This window comes from Myotis yumanensis, unplaced genomic scaffold (genome assembly GCF_028538775.1).
Source record: "Myotis yumanensis isolate MYYU_CA2020_CCGP unplaced genomic scaffold, mMyoYum1.0.hap1 SCAF_3, whole genome shotgun sequence".
NCBI classification, from domain to species: Eukaryota; Metazoa; Chordata; class Mammalia; order Chiroptera; family Vespertilionidae; genus Myotis; species Myotis yumanensis.
Window position 1 is genome coordinate 182812278 of NW_027223754.1, and position 23327 is coordinate 182835604.

At 37.7% G+C, this 23327-nt stretch overlaps 1 protein-coding gene across 1 annotated transcript; it reads right to left on the bottom strand.

The window, feature by feature from the left end:
- Positions 1–902: 902 nt before the first annotated feature.
- On the bottom strand, positions 903–17759 carry CMAS (cytidine monophosphate N-acetylneuraminic acid synthetase). The gene is made up of 8 exons (XM_070410581.1): positions 17423–17759; positions 11437–11579; positions 11137–11292; positions 7857–7990; positions 5720–5814; positions 5174–5345; positions 4292–4445; positions 903–1506 (listed from the first exon to the last, which is right to left on the bottom strand). Exons 1-8 carry the CDS (start codon positions 17680–17682, stop codon positions 1316–1318), a joined length of 1305 nt encoding a protein of 434 aa, XP_070266682.1. The 5' UTR covers positions 17683–17759; the 3' UTR covers positions 903–1315.
- Positions 17760–23327: the final 5568 nt, after the last annotated feature.

The following is a 23327-nucleotide window of genomic DNA, read 5'->3' on the forward strand; positions in this document are numbered from 1 at the left end:
TCCAGGAGTCTGGTTCATGAGGAGTTTGAAGTGCAACCAGAACTCACAGCAGAGATTAGATTTTGGAGTCATCTGCATGGAGGCTACAGCTGAAACTGAATAGAGATGTGGTCTCTGGGAAGAACTGGGGTTAGAACCTTTGCGATATGTACATTTAAAGGATAGGAGAAAATAGTCAGCTGTGGAAAAGCCAGAAAGATGGGAGTAAAACCAGGACAAGATGGTAAGAAGACTAAGATAAAAGATAATCCTTCTTTTCTCCCAATGTCTGTCTGGCTTATAGGGGGCAGACTCTGAACTGTACAAATCTAACTAGGTGTGACAAAGGAAAACAGCTTCCAGCATAGCTTGGCCTGAATGAATTTCTTCTTGCCAGAGTTTTACATAAATTGTTGTTTTACTTGAAACAGATGCAAATGTCCCACAGGAAATGGTTAGTTTATTAGGTAAATGTCAATATTTATGAGATAATGTCCGATTCTTAGAATCTAACTAGGTAGGAGAGTAATTTGTGGTGGCTATAAAATTGTGATGATGGGGGGCAGGAGGGAGGGGGGTAAGAGATCAACCGAAGGACTTGTATGCATGCATATGAGCATAACCAATGGACATAAGACACTGGGGGGTAGGGGAAGCCAGGGGATTGTCAAGGGCGGGGGGAAAAAAAATTGTGATGAGAGCCAAATTTAGTATACATAATTACCATGACCTCAAGGTAACTGCAAACAATCTTCACAACATTTCTTTGGATTATCTGCACTTTGTATATGTGCTATAACCAGGAGTTTTACACCTAGTAGTTAGTGGTTTGTTTCTCATACTCATTGCACGGTCAGTGTTTAAAGGAATCAGAGCATGTTCAGTAAAATTTTTTCTATAGCAACAAGGCAGTTTTCATCAAGTCTGTGAAATGTATTTTTTAATTAATAGAAGAGCATGTCTTACCAGATACACTGCCCCCAAATAAATAAAATATCAGCATCATCAAAAGCACACAAACACACAGTTTTACAGGGTACAATACAAAGTCAATTTTGATCATGTTCTTACTTGCATTTACTAAAAATGTGAGAAAGACTGTAAATCAATCTCTAAATAATTATCTTGCATAAAGAGAAAAGTACAGCACAATTATTATTTCACAGGAGGTTTTGGAGAGACAACTTGAGAAGACTTTGCTTTAAAAGATATGAAGATATATCACAAATCAAGTCACATTGTCTATAACATTAAAACATGGAATTGTACTTAATCAAAAATAAAAGTAAAATAGCTGAAGAAGGCTGTATACTTTCCCCCCACATTATACTAACTTCTATTTTTGGCAGGAATTCACAACCTTTTCCATTAGTAGGAAAATGTGCTCTGCAAACTCTCGGAGGGCACCACGGCCACCATTACACTTGCAAATATATCCGACAGCCTTCTGGGCCGTGGAACAGGCATCAGCAGGAACAGCACTTAGGCCCACTTTCTTCAGGCACTCCTCATCAGACACTTCATTTCCTACCGCAGAAAAGAAACACTGGTTGACCATTTAAAGAGACAAAGAATATTCTTTCCAAATGATGCAAACAATAAGTAATTCTAGTAAGTTTAGTAACCCAAAGTGCTGTATATACTACAGCTTAGATGGAACAAAAATATGTTAGAGTATTTAGAAGTATAATTGAGGTGTAGGGTTTTTCCTAAGCAATTCAAATAAACTATCAGTCAAAGGAGGAAAATGGAGTATACTTTCTGCTTGCCATGTACGTTACAATTACTATGAATTATTTAAAAGTTCAAATATATGCAACAACCTCAAGTTCTTATAGAATAATTATCAATGTTTTGGATCATTTATCAATATTTTTTCTCTATTTCCTGCCACCTTGCTTTTTGGAGGGGAGAAAGAAATCCCAGATATATTTTATCCCCAAAACTTTTCAGCATTTATCTCTGATACTTTTTTTTTTTTTTAAAAAGTGACACAATATCATCAAACTAACAAAATCAACAATTCTTTAATATCACCTAATAATCTAGTATGTATTCAAATATCCTCAGTTCTCTCAAAATTGGTTTTTAGTTGATTTTTGTGAATCAGAACCCAAAAAGGTTCCACATTACATTTTGTTGATATGTATCTTTTTCTTTTTTTGATATGTATCTTTTTAAAAAAATATATGTTTTTATTGATTTTTTTAGAAAAAGAAGGGAGAGGGATAGAGTGATAGAAACCTCGTTGAGAGAGGAACATCATTGATTGGCTGCCTCCTGCAAGGCCCCTATTGGGGATCCAGCCTGCAACCTGGACATGTGCCCTGACTGGTAATCAAACTCTTGGGTCAATGGTCAACCACTGAGCCACATCCATGGGCTGCTGTTGATATGTATCATAAGTCTCTTTTAATTTGTAATAGTTCTGATTTGAGTAACACTTATTTGTTGAAAAATTATCATTACAACTAACATAACTACTACATCCCTTCCCCTTGCCTTGCTTCTTCTCAACTCCCTGTTTTTTGACAGAATAAATTTCAGAAGCTCCCAGTACCTTAGATTCCCCATTCTGAGTATAACTATTACTATAGTACAGAGCAAAAACAAATAATAACATGCTGTTTAAGAGTTTGTTTTATATTTTTCTACATTTATCTAGTCAAATTTTTCTCCTATTGGTAAATGTACTGAAATTTAAATTGTTTTCACTGAAAAATTATTAAAATTAGGGTATTTCTTTGTATTATCCATCCCTCAAATTAAGCTTTACTTACTAAATTTTACTTATAAAAGTGTCAATATTTTAAGGAACACATTGTTATATATTTATGTGGTCCATATAAAACACTGCTCTTTTTAAATAAAAATTTGGAGTTCCTTCTCTATTTTACCAATTTTCTAACTATTACTTTTTACACTTTTTTCTTATGTTATATAAATAATGCATATGTTGGTAGAAACATTTTTTAAATAAAGGCAAAAATATTCAAAATCATCCTATTTACCACTATTTATGAACAGTCACTACATTTTGGCATATATTATAAACAGGAAAACTAAGGTTTAGAGAAGCTTGCTTAGGGTCACACAGATAATAAGTATAGCTGGGATTTGTTATATGTTCCAATAGAACTGTTCTCTTCTTACAAAACCTGGACCATTTTCTATCAAAGGTTCTATAGTGCCCTGACCGGTTTGGCTCAGTGGATGGAGCGTCGGCCTGCGGACTGAAGGGTCCTGGGTTCGATTCCAGCCAAGGGCATGTACCTTGGTTGTCGGCACATCCCCAGTAGGAGGTGTGCAGAAGGCAGCTGATCGATGTTTCTCTCTCACTGATGTTTCTAACTCTCTATTCCTCTCCCTTCCTCTCTATAAAAAATCAATAAAATATATTTTTTTAAAAAAAGGCTCTATAGTATTTTTCTCCATACAATCTGTACATGCAGTTCAAAGGCTACCCCTGAGTCCCCAGATCATATGCTTCCAAAGCATTCTGTGATGCTTTTGACCCCCATATTAGCCTTGTCAGTATTTATTTCATACATGGCTTACAGCTATTATATATAACTTGCCATTGTTATTTAAAATATTGACATCATTAGACTGTAAGTTCTGTATATATTAAGTCCCAGGAACCAGTTCAAAGCCTGCATATAGTAGACATCTAAAAATATATTTGCTTAATACTAAAGTGAAAAACTTGTGAGATCTGACCATTGTTTTTAATGGTTGCATAGTATTCAATTTTATGGATATTCTATTTTTGTAGGATATTTAGGTCATTTCTTTTTTCCTCTATTATTGCCACATTTGTTCAATTTCTTTCCTGGAATTGGAATTTTGGGGTCAAAACTATGTACATTTAAAACAAACAAACAAACAAAAAAACGATGTACATTTAATAATAGCTAAAAATATTCAGAGTGTACATTTTATGTATTAGGAATCTGCTAAATGCTTTACCCACATTATATCATTGGTAATAGACCAATGACAATAGGTACTTTTTAACAGTTCCAGTTTACAGATGAGGAAACCTAGGCTTTCCTTACCAAAACTGGCATCAAGGTTGTGGTCTGACTCCACAGCATGTGTTGATAATCACTCCTCTAGGCTACACTTCATAAATGTTATTAAAGTGACCTCAAGAAGGGCTGTCCCAATTTAATTCTTTTGTCGGTAGTGTAAGAGAGTTTCTATTTCTTTATAATCATGCTAATTGTGGAAATTTTCTTTCTTATTTCTTTCTTTCTTTATTTTTTTAATCCTGATTCATTTTATTATGGCTGAATAAAAAGATACCAACCAAGATATGCCACTTCTTTCCAGCACAGGCCCATTTCTTTTCTCCATTCATCTACAACTGCTAACTTGTCTGGTACATTGACTTCCATTTTGCAATCCAGTTTTAAGGAAGAGAGTGTCTGCTTTGAACAGGCCCTTTCTGAGATTAATCTCACCTTTAAAAAAAAAAGGAGAAAATAAGAGAAACAGAAATCTTTCAGAATAAGATAATGCCTTGGTAAACAATACAAGTCACAACTGAGTAGTCCTTTGACCTTTTGAAGGACAAATTCTACTATGTCTAAGTAGACCCGTAAAGGTGAAAGACAGTTTTCTACCATGGAAAGGATTCTACCTACAGGTGAAAAGTGCAACATAAACTGTCAGAAGCCAATTTAAGATTCTCCTATAATTCAATTTACCCAAAGAAAAGTCCATAATATGTTTCTTGTGCTGCTTAGAAACACATATGTAAGAGTTCTAGTCAGTTATGAAAAATCATCTTAGCCTTCATTTTTTTAAATACACATAAATATTAAGCTAGTATAAATTAAAATTTTAAATCATAAGAATAAGCTACATTTTAAAGTTCATAAGATATTTGCTTTATTTTTAAATACTGACACTTATTTTTTATTAAATCTTTCTTGTTGCAAGATCCTATGGCAACTAGAAAGCACCTATATAAAAATAATACGTTCATACTTATTAAATAAACATTTACTTGTTGGTTGACATTTTGTTCATCTAAAATTAAATAGTATGATAATTTTCTAGGCACATGAAGGCTAAATTTCAGATATTTTAATAGATGATATTAAAAATGTATATCTCATTTCCCTTACATATTCCTTGACCCTGAATCATAATCTTAAAAAACAATGCTGTATTCAGGGGCACATACCTCAATACCACTTTTCTTTAATAAACTTATGCCAATAGCATCTTTTACATCATAAGATATTATTTCTTTTTGGTCTCCTGATACATAAATGTGGCCATTGGTGAGACATCCATCAATACTGCAAACCAAAAGTTTTATCTCCTTAAACTTCTCTTTGCCAAAATAGCCATATCTAAAAGAAACCAAATAGACCTTTGAATATAAGTGCAATACTAGTCACTGTCTCTCATCTGGCTAACGCCAGGAAACTTAACCCATTCCCATCCAATTATTCAGAAGTACCCTTCATATTCACTTCACAAATACACTTGAACTAACAGTGGAGAATAAGTAGTATGGTCTAAGTGGACTATGTGTTTCTCAACGTATTGAATAAGTCATCTAAAGGAATAGTTTATGTATATGTCTTCCTCACATGAGCAAACGAATTACACAGATCCTTAGATGGTTGGAGTATCACAAATCAGTGTTCATAAGTACAATTAACATATCTACTAACAACATTGTTAGAGTCTTGTGCAAAGGCCATATAAGTCTTGTTTTTACCTTAATACTCGTTGTTCCGCAATAGGCCAATCAATATCCACATCTATGTCCACACTGTGCTCAGCGCGCATTTCATAGTAGGCCATTTTTCCACCCTAAACATAGTACAAATGCCATGAGTGCTGGTTTTTACATGCATTCACATATATTGAAAAGTTTCTAATATAGAACAATGAATTCATTTCTACAGTATTGAGAAAAATGAATAACCCAGTAATATTAATGACATATAACAAATCCCTTTTTTGAGGGAAAAGCTTATCTTTTTGTTTCCTATATATTCAAACTACATTAAACAAGTAACTTTTACATTTTTCTTTTAACTTTAACATTTTTTAACTTTTATCTACACAGTACAAGTTCTCATTTTCCTTTGGATAGATTACTTTAAAAGATTGCAAAAATTGAAAATACCCATCCTCCAGTTTTCTAACCACAGGAATTTTCTGTTCTGGCAATCTCTCTCATAATTCAAAGGTAATAGAAATGTTTTCGGAATTTGTTCCTATTTGAAACTAGGGACAAGATAGAAAAGGAAAAATAAGTGGAGTATCTAGTGTATAGAATTATCTTAGATCCCTGTGCTCCAGATGGGAGTGGGCAATACTGTCTGAGTCATATGTGGGCAAAGATAGGGATGGTTTCCTGATCCTGAGATATGGGGCAAGAATTGCTAGTCTCTTCACAAATTATGATGAAAGACTTCATTTTCTTCACACTTTAGGAAAGGGTCAAACCAGTTAGGGAGGGTGGTATCTCTATCTGTCAAATCAAATTTTCTTTAACACTCAAACTTAACTAAATAGCCAGCCTACAGTTTGCCTAAACACTGACCAGAAGATTGGAAAAACACTTTTCCTTCAGAGCATGAGTCACATTAGAATTTCTACTATAGAGAGAGTGGAGTTTTAGGGTGTGTTTTTTTAAACGCTATTTTTGAGTAACATAAGAATATGAATCCAAATCCTGACAATACCATTTAGTACTTGTTTTTGCCTTGAGCCAATTACTTCATTTTTCAAAGCTGCCACTTCTTCCTCTGAAAAACTGGGCTAGGAATGTCCACTTTATTCTGTTGCTATGCAGATTACAAGAGATATCCTAAGTAGTGTTTCATATAGTCCTTGGTAAGTGCTGAATAAGTAATAGCTATAACTACAATAAAAAATAATATATGATGTAACCATGTAGGCTCTAAAGATGAGAGAAACACCCAACCTCCTTATTTTAAAATAAGGGCAAGAACAGATAAAATAATATATTCAAGATTACATAAGGATAGAGACAGAACTATAATCGATTTTCCTGATGCCCAGGTTGGTGCTGTTTCACCTTTACTATACTTTTTGTTTGTTTCTTTTTAAAGCAACAGAAGTTATTCAACTGTACAATTACAACCTGACAGTAACACAACCATAAATTAAAATTTTGAATGGAATAATATGAATACCAGGACAAGTGTAGAACATTCAATATTTGATTCATTTCTTATTATAAAGTTACTAGAGGCTCAGTGCACGAAATTCGTGCACAGGTGGGGTCCCTAGCGGCTGTTGGCTGCAAGCTGGGGCCTCCCTTCCCTAGCTGCTGGCTGCCAGCAGGGCCTTCCTTTGTTCTGCACCACCCCCTGGTGGTCAGCGCATGTCACTCCCAGTGGGTTGAACTACCAAGGGGACACTTTGCATATCAGGCTTTTATATATATAGATAGTTGTAGCAGAATTCCTTGTATATTTACTGAATCCCAAAGATCAGTCTGGGGTAAGCCTGCAGGATAAATGCTGAGATAATAAATCTTGTCAGTTATGCCTTTCCTCTACAGCAGTGGTTCTCAACCTTCTGGCCCTTTAAATACAGTTCCTCATGTTGTGACCCAACCATAAAATTATTTTCATTGCTACTTCATAACTGTAATGTTGCTACTGTTATGAATCGTAATGTAAATATCTGATATGCAGGATGGTCTTAGGCAATCCGTGAAAGGGTCATTCAACCACCAAAGGGGTCGCGAACCACAGGTTGAGAACCGCTGCTCTACAGGTTGATATTTTCCATTATGAACTGTGCCATACCTCTTCCTGAAACTCAAAGTATACCACAAAAGGGTTTCAAAGGTTTTTTAAAATGAAGGCACAAACCTGTAAGTAACCCATCTCTATCAAATGTCTCTTAGCAAAATAAAATGAGCCATTTTCATATAACTCTCCATCCCAATCTTGTCGACGAGGTCGTTTAGCTGGATTCAAATTCAGAGGTTCAGTCACTTCACGAACTAAAAGCAAAAAGCTATATTAAGTCCACATTGCTTTGGATACTAAAATTATTCATTTAGTAATTTTTTAAAAAGCATAAAAATGAACTCAGAATGTAGAATATTTCTGTATCTAGATAAATATTTAAAAGGATTTAAATAAAATCCATAATAATTCTGATGACTTATCTTTGTTTTCTAATAATAGCAATAATAATAAAAAGATAAAGTATTTCACAGTGGAATTCTGCATAATTAATATTTTAAAGTATTTATATAAATATAATGCTTTGGGAGGACATCAGGGAAACCTTAAAGTTGTCAAAAAACAGATTTGCCATAAACTACCCATAATCATTAACTGACTCCTTTAAACTATTTATCATTATTTGTTTCTATAGAAATACAATGTATGCATTGTTTAGCTAGTGTGGTTGAGAAATGACAGTCATGGAATTATTACAGAAAAATGAAGATTTCCCTATTAAATTACCGAAACTTTTATAGTGACAAAAATGAATATATAATGTACTATAAATTTTTACCCGTGGTTAAAAAAGAAACTAACCATAATAATAAATGACATTTATTATTATTCTTGGTAATGAAGGCTCAGCAATATCAACATTAATTATCATAACACTATATAATAAATGACACCCTCAGTACTGGTATATAGGAATTCCTTTGCCTTTTCACTTAGTTTTTCCTAAATTGTGTTTGTGGATGTGTACAGGTATGTATATACTTGTGCTGTGTGTGTGTGCTTAATAACTGGAGATTCTTCAGAATCTTTCTTCACTTTTGGTTGTCACTTCTGTATATAAAGGCTTCTAGGAAAACCTCTACATACTTCCCTAACGAAACCATCCTCTGCTCAACTCCACCCCAATGTTTGGTATAATTTAGAAAAATATTCACAAACATATATTGAAATATGTGGTATAGTTTTATAGGCACTGGATACACAACAGTGAACATAACTCCTTCTACTCTCATGGAATGTGCAATCTAGTTTTGGAGATAGGCAATAAGCAAATAAACAAGATAATTCAAGTGGCACTTTGAAGAAAAGAGAGGGACAAGTCTTTCCTATGTGAACAAGGATCAGTGGCTGAATTCCCACTGGGGTTATTTGCTCAGTCTGAGAAAGAGGTAAGAGAAAGATCAAGCTTGGCATAAGCAGAGGAACTTTGCTGGAATAAGGAAAAACCGGAAGAATTTTTATAGTTGCAACACTGCCCAACTCCTAATTAGAGCAAAGTGATTAGCCCCTTATCCTATCAGCCTGATAGAAGAAAAGGTTTGTCCTCCCTGGAGGAAAATAATATATATTTCAGTCTCTATGTCTGGCACATGATAAAATATGACACATATAAAGAAGCAGAAATACATGACCCCTAATCAGAAAAAAAAGTCACAGGAACAGAACTATAAATGACCCAGGTGTTACAATCAAGGATTTTCAAATAACTATCATGAACATCTTAAAGAAATTAGAAAAAAAAGATTTTTTTTAAAAAGAATGAGGTGCTCTCCCTCCCTGAGCATACCAGTGCCTCCCTCAACCACCCCCACTCCCCCTAGTCTGGTCACCTTTACCTTCCTCACTTCCAAGCTCCAAGGGCCCTTCCTTTGCCTCTATAACCTGTTTCCTAAGTCTATTTCTTCTATAAATTACTTTTACCTCTGTGATTTCCTAAATAAACTAAAGGCCCGGTGCATGAAATCCATGCACGGGTAGGGTCCCTAGGCCTGGCTGGCAATCATGGCTGATTGAGGCACTTCCTTCTCCAACTGCTGGTGGGACCTTTCCTTTGTTCCACACCGCTCCCGGTGGTCAGCACATGTCATAGCGAGTGGTTGAACCCCCGGTCGGTTGAACTCCCAAGGGGACATTTTGCATATTAACCTTTTATTATATAGGAAGGATGTTCTCTTATAGTTTGAAAAAAGAATAAGGATAAAAAGATGGAACATTTCAACAGAGAATGGGGTCTCTAAAAAATAATTTAAAGGTACATTCTATAATAGGTAAACACACAGTATTTGAAATAATTCAATGGACAGAATTTAGAGTACACAAGACAAGTTAGAAGAAATGATACATGAACTCAAATATAAGTCAATCAAAATTACTCAAAATAAAGCACAAAGAGAAAAATAAGCAATATAGAACAGACTATAAGAGATATGTGAACACTATAAAATTGTTTAAAATCCATTTAAATTGGAGTCCAGAAAAAGAGGAGAGAGGAAATGTGGCCAAAGAAATATTTGAAGAGAATTTTTGAAAGCTGATGACATATATCAATCCATAGATATGAAAAGTTCAGAGAACTCCAAACAGGGTGAACACAAAGAAAACCACAATAATACATATTAGAGTCAAACTATAGAAACTAAAGATAAACAGAAAATCTTAAAAGTAGTCTGAAGAAAATCATATTCAGAGAAACAATGGTCAGAATTACAGCTGATTTCTTATAAGAAACAATGGATGGTAGAAGATAATGGAATAACATGCTAAAGATACATCTTCAAAAGAATAACATCTTAAATTACACATATGTTAGAGACCAGCTTTTCTACACTCAACAAAAGACACATAACAGAAATCACAATGCCTTTCCTAAGTATGTTATATTTACCTATTTGTTGGTGATTCTATTCTTTATTACATATTTTGCTAATTTATCTGGCTAGAAATCAGGCTCCCCCTAAACACTATGGAACTCTTCTTACATAAAGGAGTAACATATTTTGGGAAGTAACTACACAATTCATTATTGAGGTCCACCAAAACTCTTTGGTGGATGCTTTCTATTCCCATAATTCTATATGATTTATATGGAGTTTATCAAACATGTCTAGAACAAACATAAAAGTACTTGATCTAGAAAAATTATATGTCAATCTGAAAAGGCAAATAAAGGGTTAAAATGTTCCTTTGTAAAAATAAAGCAAAGAATTAATTTTGACTCATTGTCTTCCCTCAGTAATCACAAGATTGAGAACTGATTAGAAATGTCATTACCTACTAGGGTTAAGAATCATCTTTTATTTTACTGCTCCTTTTTACTCTCCTCACTCCTAAAGAATATTTGCATATGAAAAACTGATTCTCCATAAAATGAGCTAAAATAAAGAGTGACATAACAAATTACCTCCTTTCTGAATTTCACTCCATCGAAATTGATGGCGCCTCACAACAGAGAAAACAGAATCATATCCTTCTTCTCGAATCATTTCTGCAACTTTCTGAAGGTCAGTAGGATGTAAACATGGAGAAGTAGCTTGAATATTACCTACAATGTCAACCTCTTTAAAAAGACAAAACAAAAGGACGTCAGAATAAAGTTCTTTGCAAGACAGTAATCTTATATGCAAATGTTAAAACAAGTCTTGTGAACTGATAAGCAAGTTATAAATTACATAAAATTTTGAATATACTATTAAACTCATACCATTGTGATAACTAAGAAATTCTACGATGGCATCTAATGAGGTAGAGCTGTCTTTTGAAACTTCAGAACTTCTTCGATGAACTTGTGCACCAAATTGTTTGGCCACATTCTCAATTTCATCATGGTCCGTTGAAACCCACACACTGTATAGATATTAAAAAGAACAAATAAATAAAGCCAAATCACTAAAAGAAATCATTAAAGATAAAAAGGAGCTCTAAAACCCTAAAATACAGCTTACATAATTTTAGAATAGTTTTTGTATCATCAAAATGTTACAGATCCAAAGTACTATAAAATTTAAAAAATACAGTATTTTAAATATAAACAGTACTTTTATTTATTTATATTTTAAACAGTATTTTTAAATATCTAAGTAATGTCCTAGATTTGTTTATATTTATACATAGAAATATTTACACTACATACAACATATATTATTATTTATATAAATAGCATTTATGTAGCTCTAAATTATAGTTTCATAAAATTGGAAATAAAGATACTTGGTACTTTTAAGGCTACTGGTATATTAAGCAAAACACTAGCTCTAGAAGTTCAAGTCTAAAGAAAACAAAAATAATCTTGTTTCTTATTCCTCATCCAAATTTAAAATATTTTATGAAGTATTTTAATATACTTGCTAAGAAAAAGATGGACTTGGCTTAGCCAAGCCATGAAGCTGAAAATTTCAAGCTTAGAAGAGACTACATGATAAGTCTGGGCTCAAAATAACAAAAATGCGCAACTCTTTTTTTTCTCCAATTAACAATGGGTATACATACAAATATTTGAACATAATAGACTGGGTTACAATCCATTTGGTAACAATTAGAACAGGATCTTATTGGCTCAGGAGAGTATACTAGTAGCTTAACAGCTCTATTAACCACAGCTAACACAATTGCCCATTTAGACTTTAAATGAATGATAACTAAAATCAAAAAGCTATTCTGGAGAGGTGAACTAGTCTCTATTGAACTTAAGTTTCCTGGACCTTTACAAATCCCCACTGCTAGAAACAAATGTGAATATTACTGTAGCCACAAAATTTTAATAGTAAATTTAATGACTTAGTTGTTGCCATATGCATATATTTTTCTTTTATTCCCTTTATTCAACATTCTCTCAAGAGGAACTACAAGTTTCAAATGTCTGTGTTCAATTGCCAAGAGTGAAAAAATGGTAACTAAAGAAAATTTTCTGACCTCTCTTTATTTCATTTATTAATTTCATTTTATATATTCCCTTTAATATTTGCAGAAGGAGGATTTAAATGTAAAGTCAATTATCCTTCCTTCCCACCAATTTTTTTCTAAGGAATCCTAATGAACACAATGAGTCACTGGCTAGGGGTCAAGTGTCTCATACCTACTCACGTCACTCTGTGCAAGACAGAACATAGGGATCCGTCTTCCTCCTTCTCAAAACCTGAAGTAATCGGGAATAGGTTTTTCACTGGAGAAATGTCACAGTCAAAGGTATATAACAAAGTACCAATGAAAACCTAGTGAATTTTTTAAACAGAGAAGGTGAAGGGAGGGTGCTAAGATGGTAACAGAATATACCAGTAGTTGAAAGTGAACAGTGAAAGCAAAAACATGGGTCATTTGACATATAATTTACATCACTAACTGAAATAAATTACTGAAGCCATTTATTATCCTGCTCTTTACTGTCTGAAAATTCAACACCACAGGATTCAGTGATCTTTTTGATTATTATTATTTTAATCCTCACCCGAGGATATTTTTCCATTGATTTTTAGAGAGAGTGGAAGAGAGAGGGAAAGACAGAGAAATATTGATGTGAGAGAAACTCATTGATTGGTTGCCTCCTGCACACACCCCGACCAGGGCCCGGGCCAGGAGGAGCCTGCAACCGAGGTACACGTGCCCTTGACCAGAATCAAACCCGGGACCCGTCAGTCATGAAATGTGTACTTAGTCATAGTCTGTTTCAGGCACTAGGCACTTGTCTGGACACTGGGGATACACAGACCATTTTCTTAAGAAATTCTGGGCCTATCATGGAGACAGAGGCCAACATAGTACCATAGTACCACAGTACCACAGTACCACAGTACCACAACCCCTTTAAGCAGTTATGGATAGAGAGGTGAGGAAGCAATAATTACTTTCTATAATGCTTTATCTTTTTTAAAAAATATATTTTATTGATTTTTTACAGAGAGGAAGGGAGAGGGATAGAGAGTAGAAACATTGATGAGAGAGAAACATCGATCAGCTGCCTCCTGCACACCCACTACTGGGGATGTGACCGCAACCAAGGTACATGCCCTTGACTGGAAACGAACCTGGGACCCCTCAGTCCCCAGGGCAACGCTCTATCCACTGAGCCAGACCGGTCAGGGCAATGCTATATCTTTTACAAAGTATTTTTACAGTGCTTGCTATATAACAGGTGCTAATATATATTTGTTGAATGAAACAGTAAATGGTTGACAGCATGGGCTCTAAAGGAAGGGGTTCAAATCCTGGCTCCAGCATATGCTAGCTACATCAACATCAATAATCTCCCAAAGACTCAATTTTCAGTAAAATGGAGGTGATGATAATAATTACCTCAAATGGTTCTTATAGGATTAACTATAAACCACAACTCAGAATGAACATTAAATAAATGTTCCCTATTCAAAATAATAAAATAGAAATGGTAATTTTTAAAAAAATCTAGTCTCATTTAATCCTCACACTGACTCTGTTGGAAGGAAAACTGGAGTTCTGCTTTCAGACCATCAAAGGTCCAAATGTCTAATTTGTATGTATAATATAAGGCAATGGCACCGGGGATATGAAAATAGCATCCAATATGTACTCTTAAAATCCAAGGATCATCATCTATTATTGAAGGGTCTAAGTAAGTAGATAATTTCCTTTGATATGCAGTGGTCGGCAAACTGCGGCTCGGCAGCCACATGCGGCTCTTTGGCCCCTTGAGTGTGGCTCTTCCACGAAATACCGGCTCTTCCACAAAATACCGACTTCTGCACATGGGCCACAAAGTTTCAATCGCACTGTACGTGCGCGCCCGCACGTGGTATTTTGTGGAAGAGCCACACCCAAGGGGCCAAAGAGCCGCATGTGGCTCCCGAGGCTCGGTTTACCGACCACGGATATAGGGGAATCAGATGAGGAAGGGCAAAGGAGAAAGAATGAGCAAGTGAACAAAGAGGCCTAACAAAATTTAAAATCAAATTTAGAGTAAATGTCAAAGTCTAAAAGCCAATGGCTTTATTCTCACAGGAAATCATATTACATCTAACAGGATAAACAGGAATATCAACAATGGTGCCTATGAAAGTTATTTCAAGTCATACACTGCCATTTTAAAGAGAACACAATTAGGCCTTTCATTAGTCATAAGTCCACAACCGAGAAATGCTTATTTTTCACAAGTATGTAAGGCAATATTTTAAGAAATCAATTTGTTCTGAGGTTTACTTATACTTTTGAAAATCAAGCTTTTACAAACTCAGCTCTAACAGTAGCTTTTTACTAAATGCAAATAAAATTATCTCAGTATTTTTCTTGACTGCTTACTATCCAAGTTAGTAGCTTTTAAAATATTGCTAGCTTAGCCTGGCTGGCGTGGCTCAGTGATTGAGCGTCGACCTATGAACCAGGAGGTCAAGGTTCAGTTCCCAGTCAGGGTTGTGGGCTCTGATCCCCCGTGTGGGGCATGCAGGAGGCACCTGATCAATGATTCTCTCATCATTGATGTTTTTCTCTCTCTCTCTCTCCTTCTCCCATCCTCTCTGAAAATAAAATAAAATAAAATATTGCTAGCTTTGATTCTGAGCAGGCCAGGAAACTATGCCTCAACTGAGTCAAATCATTATTTTGAACAAATAATCTCCTGAAAAACACAAATCAGGCAGATTTCCTTCCTGGGATAAATATTTGTTGAAGAAAGTAGAGGGAGGCTGCTCCAAATTCCAACTGCAGCTTCAGAGTAAGTGAATTAAATTAAAACCAGCACATTTAATTGAGGTTCTGTACATAAAGCGTACCAGAGTGAGAAAGGTAATACCTGCTCACAAGAAGCTTTTCACTTAGTAGAGCAGGGGTCTCTCCAGGCCAAATTTGGCTCAAAAGAATGTTAGAATTAAAAAAACAACAACTTTGAAGATAATTATAACTTTCCAATGTTACCAGTAAGGAAACTGGCCCATGGAAGAGATGAAGATTGTAGAAACCTTCAATACAAGGGATAATGTCAAGGATAGATCACACACTATATGCCAGGCACTGTTCTAAGGGCTGTGTATACTTTATCTCACTTAATTCCCTCAGCAAGCCCATGAGATACACCTACTAAGTAAATCCATTCTGAAGATGATGACACAGAGGCACAGAGACAAGATTAGATGATTTACCCAAATTTGCAATTAATACATTCTTACACTTTGACTCCAGGGTAGATCAGCAAAAACAAACAAACAAACATGAAAGAAACTAGAATAGGTGTTTACTAGTTATGGCAGGAACAATGAGTTTGACCTCCAGGTTTTTGCCCCTAGGTGGCTGGTGGTGTTATTAGAAAAAGCCAGGGTAGAAGCAGTGTGAGCTGCAACCTGGGCATGTGCCCTGACAGGGGAACAGGCAACCTTTCAGTGCACAGGAGGATGCCCAACAAACTGAGGCCCACCGGCCGGGGCTCAACCTGTAATTTTGATTTCTAGTTCATTTCACAAAAAATAGGATTTCACTGCATCACTGCTGCCTGAATGCACTTCATCTCAGCCCTTATTTTTCAGTGTATACCCTTTGTAAGGAGGTAAAAATTTTCAAACGTGGGCCTGTGGACTTCACAAGGAAAGAACCATGTCACATTCACCCTGGTGTTATTCCCTTGGATGTATACAGCAGAAATTAGGGCTCAGTAAATGTTTGCTGAATTGAACTAAATCCCTATCTCTCCTTTGCATACTTCCTGTTACGTTACTGTTATCTTCTGGGTGCCAGATCCTATTTACCTCTCTCCACCCAGGCTTCCTTTGGATTAAGACATTAAAGAAATTAGTAAATTTATACCTGTATATAAATGTGGGTAACATGCTTCAAAAACAGCCATCTCTTTAAAAACCAAGATCCAAACATCAAAAGGTCACATAATTAATTTACTCTCCACAATAATACATTCAAATATAATTAGGCTGAAGTTGCTATGTGTTAAATGTATTCTTGGCACAGACTCCTACCTCCCATCTTTTATGAATGACATCAGCTTGTAACTCCTAACTATTATGGCATATGGCAACGTCCCTATGTGATGAACAATAAAACTGTCCTCAGGGCAGCCCAGGTTCCAAAGGTCTGATAAAACCATTTACGAGCATATAAAACAGCCGGCTGTACGCTTTCCCACTGTCTCTCACCTACCAACAAATGCAGGGAGCCCTAGGTTGTGCTGACTCACAGGCAGATAGCTCTGAGCATTTTTCAAAGGTCAGGGAAGGTGTTCCAAGCTGAGCTGAGAATGAGAAAGCCTGTCCACCCGCCTCCATTCAGGAACCCGCCGCCTCCCCAATCGATCAGCAGCACCCGGCGGCAACCAGACGCGAGCAACAGTGGCACCCCGTGGCCTCTGCCTGGAGTTCACCGATGGCCGCAGACGTTTCACCGGAGTGGCCTCCCTTCCCCGGCGAGGTCGGCCGGGGCGGCGGAAGGCGGTTAAGAGAAAATGTCCCCATTTAGGGGGGCATTCTCAAGGGCGGGTGGGGAACTGTCCCAGGTCACGACTATTGGCAGCTACAGAACAAGGAATAAGCCGGAGCCCGCTCTCCCTGGGCTCTCAGCCGGGGGCCAGACACCCCGGATCCCGAACACCCCTTCCAGGAGCGAGCGCCCCCAGAGCCCCCGCTGCTCCGCCGCCCCCGCTGCTCCGCCGCCCCCGCTGCTCCGCGGTCCCCGCTGCTCCGCGGTCCCCGCCCCCGCCGCGCTGCCCGCCCGTCCGCGCTCACCTTTGGAAGACCCCCGAGTCCAGGGCCGCACGCAGGACCCAGCCAATGAGCGGGACCCCCGCCAGATGCTTAATGTTCTTCAAAGGGATGCCCTTGCTGCCGCCCCGGGCCAGAATTAAGGCCGCCAGATGCGGGGGCTTCTCCACACTCCGGCCCTGGCCGCCGCGGGAGTTGCGCTGCAGCTTCGGCGGCCGACCCCGGGACGGCCGCCCACGCGGGTTGGAGACGGAGGTGGCGGCCCCCTTCTCCACCGAGTCCATCTTCCTCCCACGCCTCCTCCCCAGCTTCTCCACATCCGGGAGCTCTTCTCTCACCACCCCAGCTCGGCGCTGCCGGATCTCCCCGCCCCAACGCTCTCCGGGTGGCTGTACCTGGCCCCGCCCCCGGACACGCCCCGTCCATTTGCGGAGCACGCTGGGAATTGTAGTCCATAGCTGTATCGCTGGGGTCTCTTAGGTCGCCTGGACTCCAGACTCAAGCCTAGCAGTGGAAGTCCAGAGATGACTGGAAGGAAGTGCAGCTTCTGGGCGGGGGTGGGGGGGGGGGGGGGGAGGGCTTGATATTATTAGACGATTTCTAAAATAGGCAATATAGATTATTGATCTAAAGAACTTACCCACTTAAGAATTATACTGGGGCCCTAGCTGGTTTGAAGGGTTCCAGTTTTGATTCTGATCAAGGGCGCATGCCCAGGTTGCAGGCTTGATCCCCAGTAGGGGGCATGCCTGAGGCAGCCAACCAATGATTCTCTCTCATTGATGCTTCTATCTCTCCCTCTCCTTTCCTCTCTGAAATCAATACAAATGTATTTTAAAAAATAAAGAATTGTAGTGGGTTTCCCACTGCATACCCTGATGCACCCTAACACGAATCAATTTTATATTTAAAATTATATTTTAAACGTATATCTTTCTGCTATGCTCCTGTGACTCATTGCTTCCAAGATATTATCTCATTCGAATGTCACCCTCAATTCAACATTTTAACAACTCAACTCTCAATATGGGCTCAAACTGCTTCTACCTCTGCATTTTCTATTAACATCACCAGTCACCTAGAGGCAAAAACCTGGAGGTCAACCCTACTACTCCCCCCTAGCTCGTAAACACCTATTCTAGTTTTTTTCATGTTTGTTTGGTTTGGGATTTTTGGTGTTTTTTGTTTGTTTGTTTGTTAATGTTTTGTCTGCTAAAAATCTTTCCCTTTTAGGAGTTGTTTCTTACCTTACCTGGTGAGGCTTTCACTCACATCCTCTGCATTGTAACAGAAGGTGTGTAACCCAAGCTGGTCAATCTAAGTACCTCATCTTCCTGATCACAGCTGTGGTCTAGGGACAGGCATATGATCATGCAGAGCCCATTGGAGTCCTACCCAGAGACCTTTGGAAAGAAAGGATCTTTCTCTTGCTGAGCTTTTGGGTACTTGGGGCCTTATAAACCTGAATTCTCAGAGCTGGATAAGGGAAGGGGTTTGGGGATTTGCTGTTCTGAAATGGGCTGGCAGGCTGATGTTCACACAGAAGAAAGCAGGACCACAATAGACAGAGAAGAGAGAAAGAGCCCCAGTGGCATCATTTAAACATCCTGATTACTGACCTAACAATCATTTTGTCTTTCACCACTTTTGCAAGCCTGTATCTGGAAGTAGGGAATTTTCTTGTCTGCCCTAGGTGGAGACTAGTACATCCAGAAGCAATGGAAAGTAGTGGTATTGCTTTCCCTTTCAAAGTGAGATGGGAAAGCAATTTGTGCAAAAAAAAAAAAAAAAAAGACCTTTGTGCTTCTCAGGTCTTGACCCTTTCTGAAAGAGACAGAATAAGCCTTTAGTGTTTGGGTCCTAGGACCAGCACTGGAAGCTTTAAATCTCTTTGCGTGTGAAGTAGCGAATGGCCCAGCCCTTCCTGGGACTGCTTTTAGGAGAAAAAACTGTGCTCCTCTTGGATGTGGGAAAGGATGGCTATAAACAAATATCAATGCAGTGCCCGAAGAAGGGGGCCAGACTCCAAGAACCATCCCAAAACTACAGGTCTAGTGGTCAGTTTGCCGTGCACTAGCTCTCTGCATAGGACCTTTGCTTCAGACACAGCAACACTGAGTTTTTGGTAACCATGTGAGAAAGACATCTGCTTCTTACATACCAAAAACTCTCCTCTCCTTCCCACCCCAATAACAACCTTAGTTCCCACTAATAATAAAGTTGACATTCTCCACGGTAATCCCCTAGAAGCTCATAAACACTAATGGGCCACAGAAACCCCAGAAGTTTGACTCTTGTTGCACACTGGTGTCCTCCAAGTTGGGGACAGAGCAAGTGGCACCAGTTTCTTATCAAAGGAGATTATGGCAATCTGAGTAAATGCTATGAGACTGTGGACTCCTCCAAGAAAGGGACTGTTCCTTCTTTGTAATCACATCCAGAACAGAGTGTAGGTCACTGTATGTGCTCGGCAAATGTCAGTGAATTGCATTTCATATTACTTTTCCAGTCTCTTCCCACACATACTTTTGTACATAATAGTTGCAACCTTATGATAATAAAGCATTTTGTAGTCTTTGTAGTGTCACAGTACAATTTTGGTTAGAGCTGACAACTGGTTGTCTCAAGCTTGAGAAAGAGGGGGGAGGAGAGAATGGTAGTAAAAGTGGAAGGCGATTCTTCTAATTCAATATATGGCACAGAAATTTTGAAAAATATTTTTTCAATAAAATTAGAATATACTCATTTAATATATTTTCTTCTTTCTAATCAATGGTTATAAAGTTTAAGTTAAGCAAGATGAATGAACTTTACAGATTTGCTATATAACCTTGTACCTGTAATTGACACTAGTGTGTTGTACACTTTAACATTTAAGACAATAGATCTCATGTTGTGTTCTTTCAAAATAAAATAAAGATTAAAGAGAAAGGGTAAGAGAGAGAATTACTATGCAGGAAGAGGAAGTGTTTGCTTGTCTTTGGATTACTTTGGAGGGATAAAAATAAACCACTCTTAAAGCAAATATTCAACTCATTCTTCCTTTAAAGATGTGTTAAGTCTTGCTACCAAAGAATCATTCATTCATATTTATAGTAAAAAATACCTTTATATTACTTCATGTTTTATGAGTCCATTTATGAACAAATGCAATACACAGAGGAGTGCTTTTATTCCTTCATTTGCACTCATTTATTGCATTCCACAAGCCAGGCCCGGTGCTACACTTTAGGAATTCCAAAGCAAGATGAGCAAGACAGAGCTTAGAGTTCTGAGGGTGAGACAGGCAAACCTCAGTAGAGTGTGTTTGTGATGTGATAGAATTTATGTGTGCTGAGGTAAGCAAGCGCCAGGGGAGAAGTATTTAGATTAGAATGAGATTTTTGTTGGCTGACATGACTCTTGAAATACTGTTAATGTGTAGGAATGTTCTAGGCTAAGAGAACACTATTGAGGAATGCACAATGGAATGATACAACATAATAAATATGAAGCAGATCACTACGCTTGGAGCATATGATTCTTGTTGGTTAGTGGCAAAATATGAGAATAGAGAGGAACACGTGGGCCAGATGATATCAAATTAACATATTATGGGCCAAACATTGTCAAGTAAATTAGAGAGAGTAGATATATAACATCATTCATTCATTCTTTCAACAAATTATTATTGCATGCCTACTGTGTGTCACGTATGTTTTTGGACACTGGAAATACACCAAAGGTAATGAAAAGTGCTCAATTTCTAGATATATCTTAAAAGTATAGCTCAGTGGTCGGCAGACTGCAGCTCGCGAGTCACATGCGGCTCTTTGGCCCCTTGAGTGTAGCTCTTCCACAAAATACCACGTGCGGGCGCGCACGTACAGTGCGAAGTTGACTTAAAACTTTAAGTAAAGTTTATTAAATTAATTTTAGGGAACATTGTGGAGTGAAAGAAGATGTAGTGTGAAGGATTGAGAAAGGTATGTTGAGATGGTTTGGACATATAGAGAGGATGAACCAAAGGAGATAGACGAAACAAGTATTCATGACGAGTGTGTATGGGAGAGTTGGAAGGGGTCGACCTCAGCGAATGCACCTCAATCAGATTGAGGACGTTTTTAGCAAGGGCCAGCTTAGGAGTACCCTAATTAAGTTAATAACAATGTACCTACCTATATAGTTTAAGTTTAAAAAATTTGGCTCTCAAAAGAAATTTCAATCGTTGTACTGTTGATATTTGGTTCTGTTGACTAATGAGTTTGCCGACCACTGGTATAGCTAATAGGATTTGCTGACAGACCAGATAAGGGGAGTAAAAAAAAAAAAAAGAGATGAGTGACAGCAAGATCTTTGACCTGACCATTAGTAAGAGGGAGCTGCTATTAAATGAGATGGAAACGAGTATAAAAGCACCAGTTTGGGGCCAGAATTAGGAATTCTGTTTTATACACAATGTCATGTAGACATCCTATTAGATATAAAAGTGGGTTATTAAATACATTGGACTGGAGTTCATGGGAGAGTTTTGAATAGAATATAACTTTGGAATCATCAGCATATAGATAGTATTCAAAGTCCTAATACTAGATGACATGTAGTCAGGGAAGGTATATAGAAAAGAGAAAAACTGTATATTAGCTACAATGAAAACATTGATGGAAAAGTCCACAATCTGAGTCCTGGGCCCACTACCATATAGAGGTTAAGGCAATGAAAAGGACACAGCAAAAGATACTGAGATAGAATATAGCCTGTGTGGTAGCTACCATTCTGTCTCATGAAAGTGTGGAAGGAGGAAAAAGTGATCAATTATATCAAATGCTATGATGATAATATAAAAAGAAACCATGGTGTTTAGCAATGTAGAGTCACTAGTGATCTTAAAAAAAGCAGGTCCATTGGTTGGTGATGATAAAACCCTGACTGGAGTGGATTAAAGAGGGAATGGGATGAGGGCATGGAGAGATTGTGAATATAGGCAACTAAATAAAGAGCTGTGTAAAGAACCAAAAGGAAAGAGGCAATAATTGAAGGGTTAAGTGAGGTCAAAAGAGGTTTTTATTTTATTTTTAAATTAAGAGATGGGAAATAATAGCATCTCTATGTGGTAGCAATGGAAAGTAGAAAGGGAAAAATTAATGGTGCAGAGGAAAGAATTGCTAAAGCAATTTCCTTGAGTAGACTACAGGGAGGCAGTCTAATCTTAGGTGAAAGGACTGGCTTTGGCCAGGAACAGGAGAGAGCATAAATTTTATGGGCACAAGTTCAGGTATGTGGGTTTTATGGCCAGTATTATCCTGGTACCAAAATCAGACAAAGATACCTCAAGAAAATGACAAATCAATATGCCTTATGAAGACATAAAATCCTCAAGAAAATGCTCGTGTGTTGGTTTCATAGGAATGCTATAACAAATTACCACTAACTTGGTGGCTTAAAACAACAGAAATGTATTCTCTCACAGTTCTGGAGGCCAGAGGTCCAAAATCATTATCACTGGGCTAAAATCAGCCACCTCCCTCTGAGGCTCTAGGGGAGAATTTATTCCTTGCTTCCTCTAGCTTCTGATGGCAGCTGGCATTCTTGGCCTGTGCCTGGATTACTCCAATCTCTGCCTCTGTGGTCACACTGGCTTCTAGAATTCTTCCTTCTGCTAATATGTAGATTCGTTTAACACGAATAGAAACAGTGGAAGGGGTATTGTAGTGAGCAGCTCTAGGGTCAAGCCTTGGGATGACCTGTGGCAGGGCCACAAACAAGTCCCAGCCTGGAGGGCAGAGCTCTCCTAGCATAATTAAGCCTGACCTTGTAGCCCCCCTCAATTCCTTCCTAAGTAGCTAATGGGCTGTGAACGGTGCAGCAAGTGTTGCCAAAACAAGAACATTTATATACGTGTTAATCTACCCTTGTTTTAATCAGACTATAAAATAAAGCATCAGCTGGC

Bases quoted from the DNA above. Each gene is read 5' to 3' on its own strand.
- CMAS (XM_070410581.1), bottom strand. From the start codon at position 17,682: ATGGACTCGGTGGAGAAGGGGGCCGCCACCTCCGTCTCCAACCCGCGT. The intron at 4,446-5,173 runs GTATGTGCCCCT...TTTTTTTTAAAG, and splicing joins TAAAGAAAAGTGGTATTGAG to GTGAGATTAATCTCAGAAAG. The intron at 1,507-4,291 runs GTTGGTATCTTT...TTTCTGCGGTAG, and splicing joins GAAAGAAGTGGCATATCTTG to GAAATGAAGTGTCTGATGAG.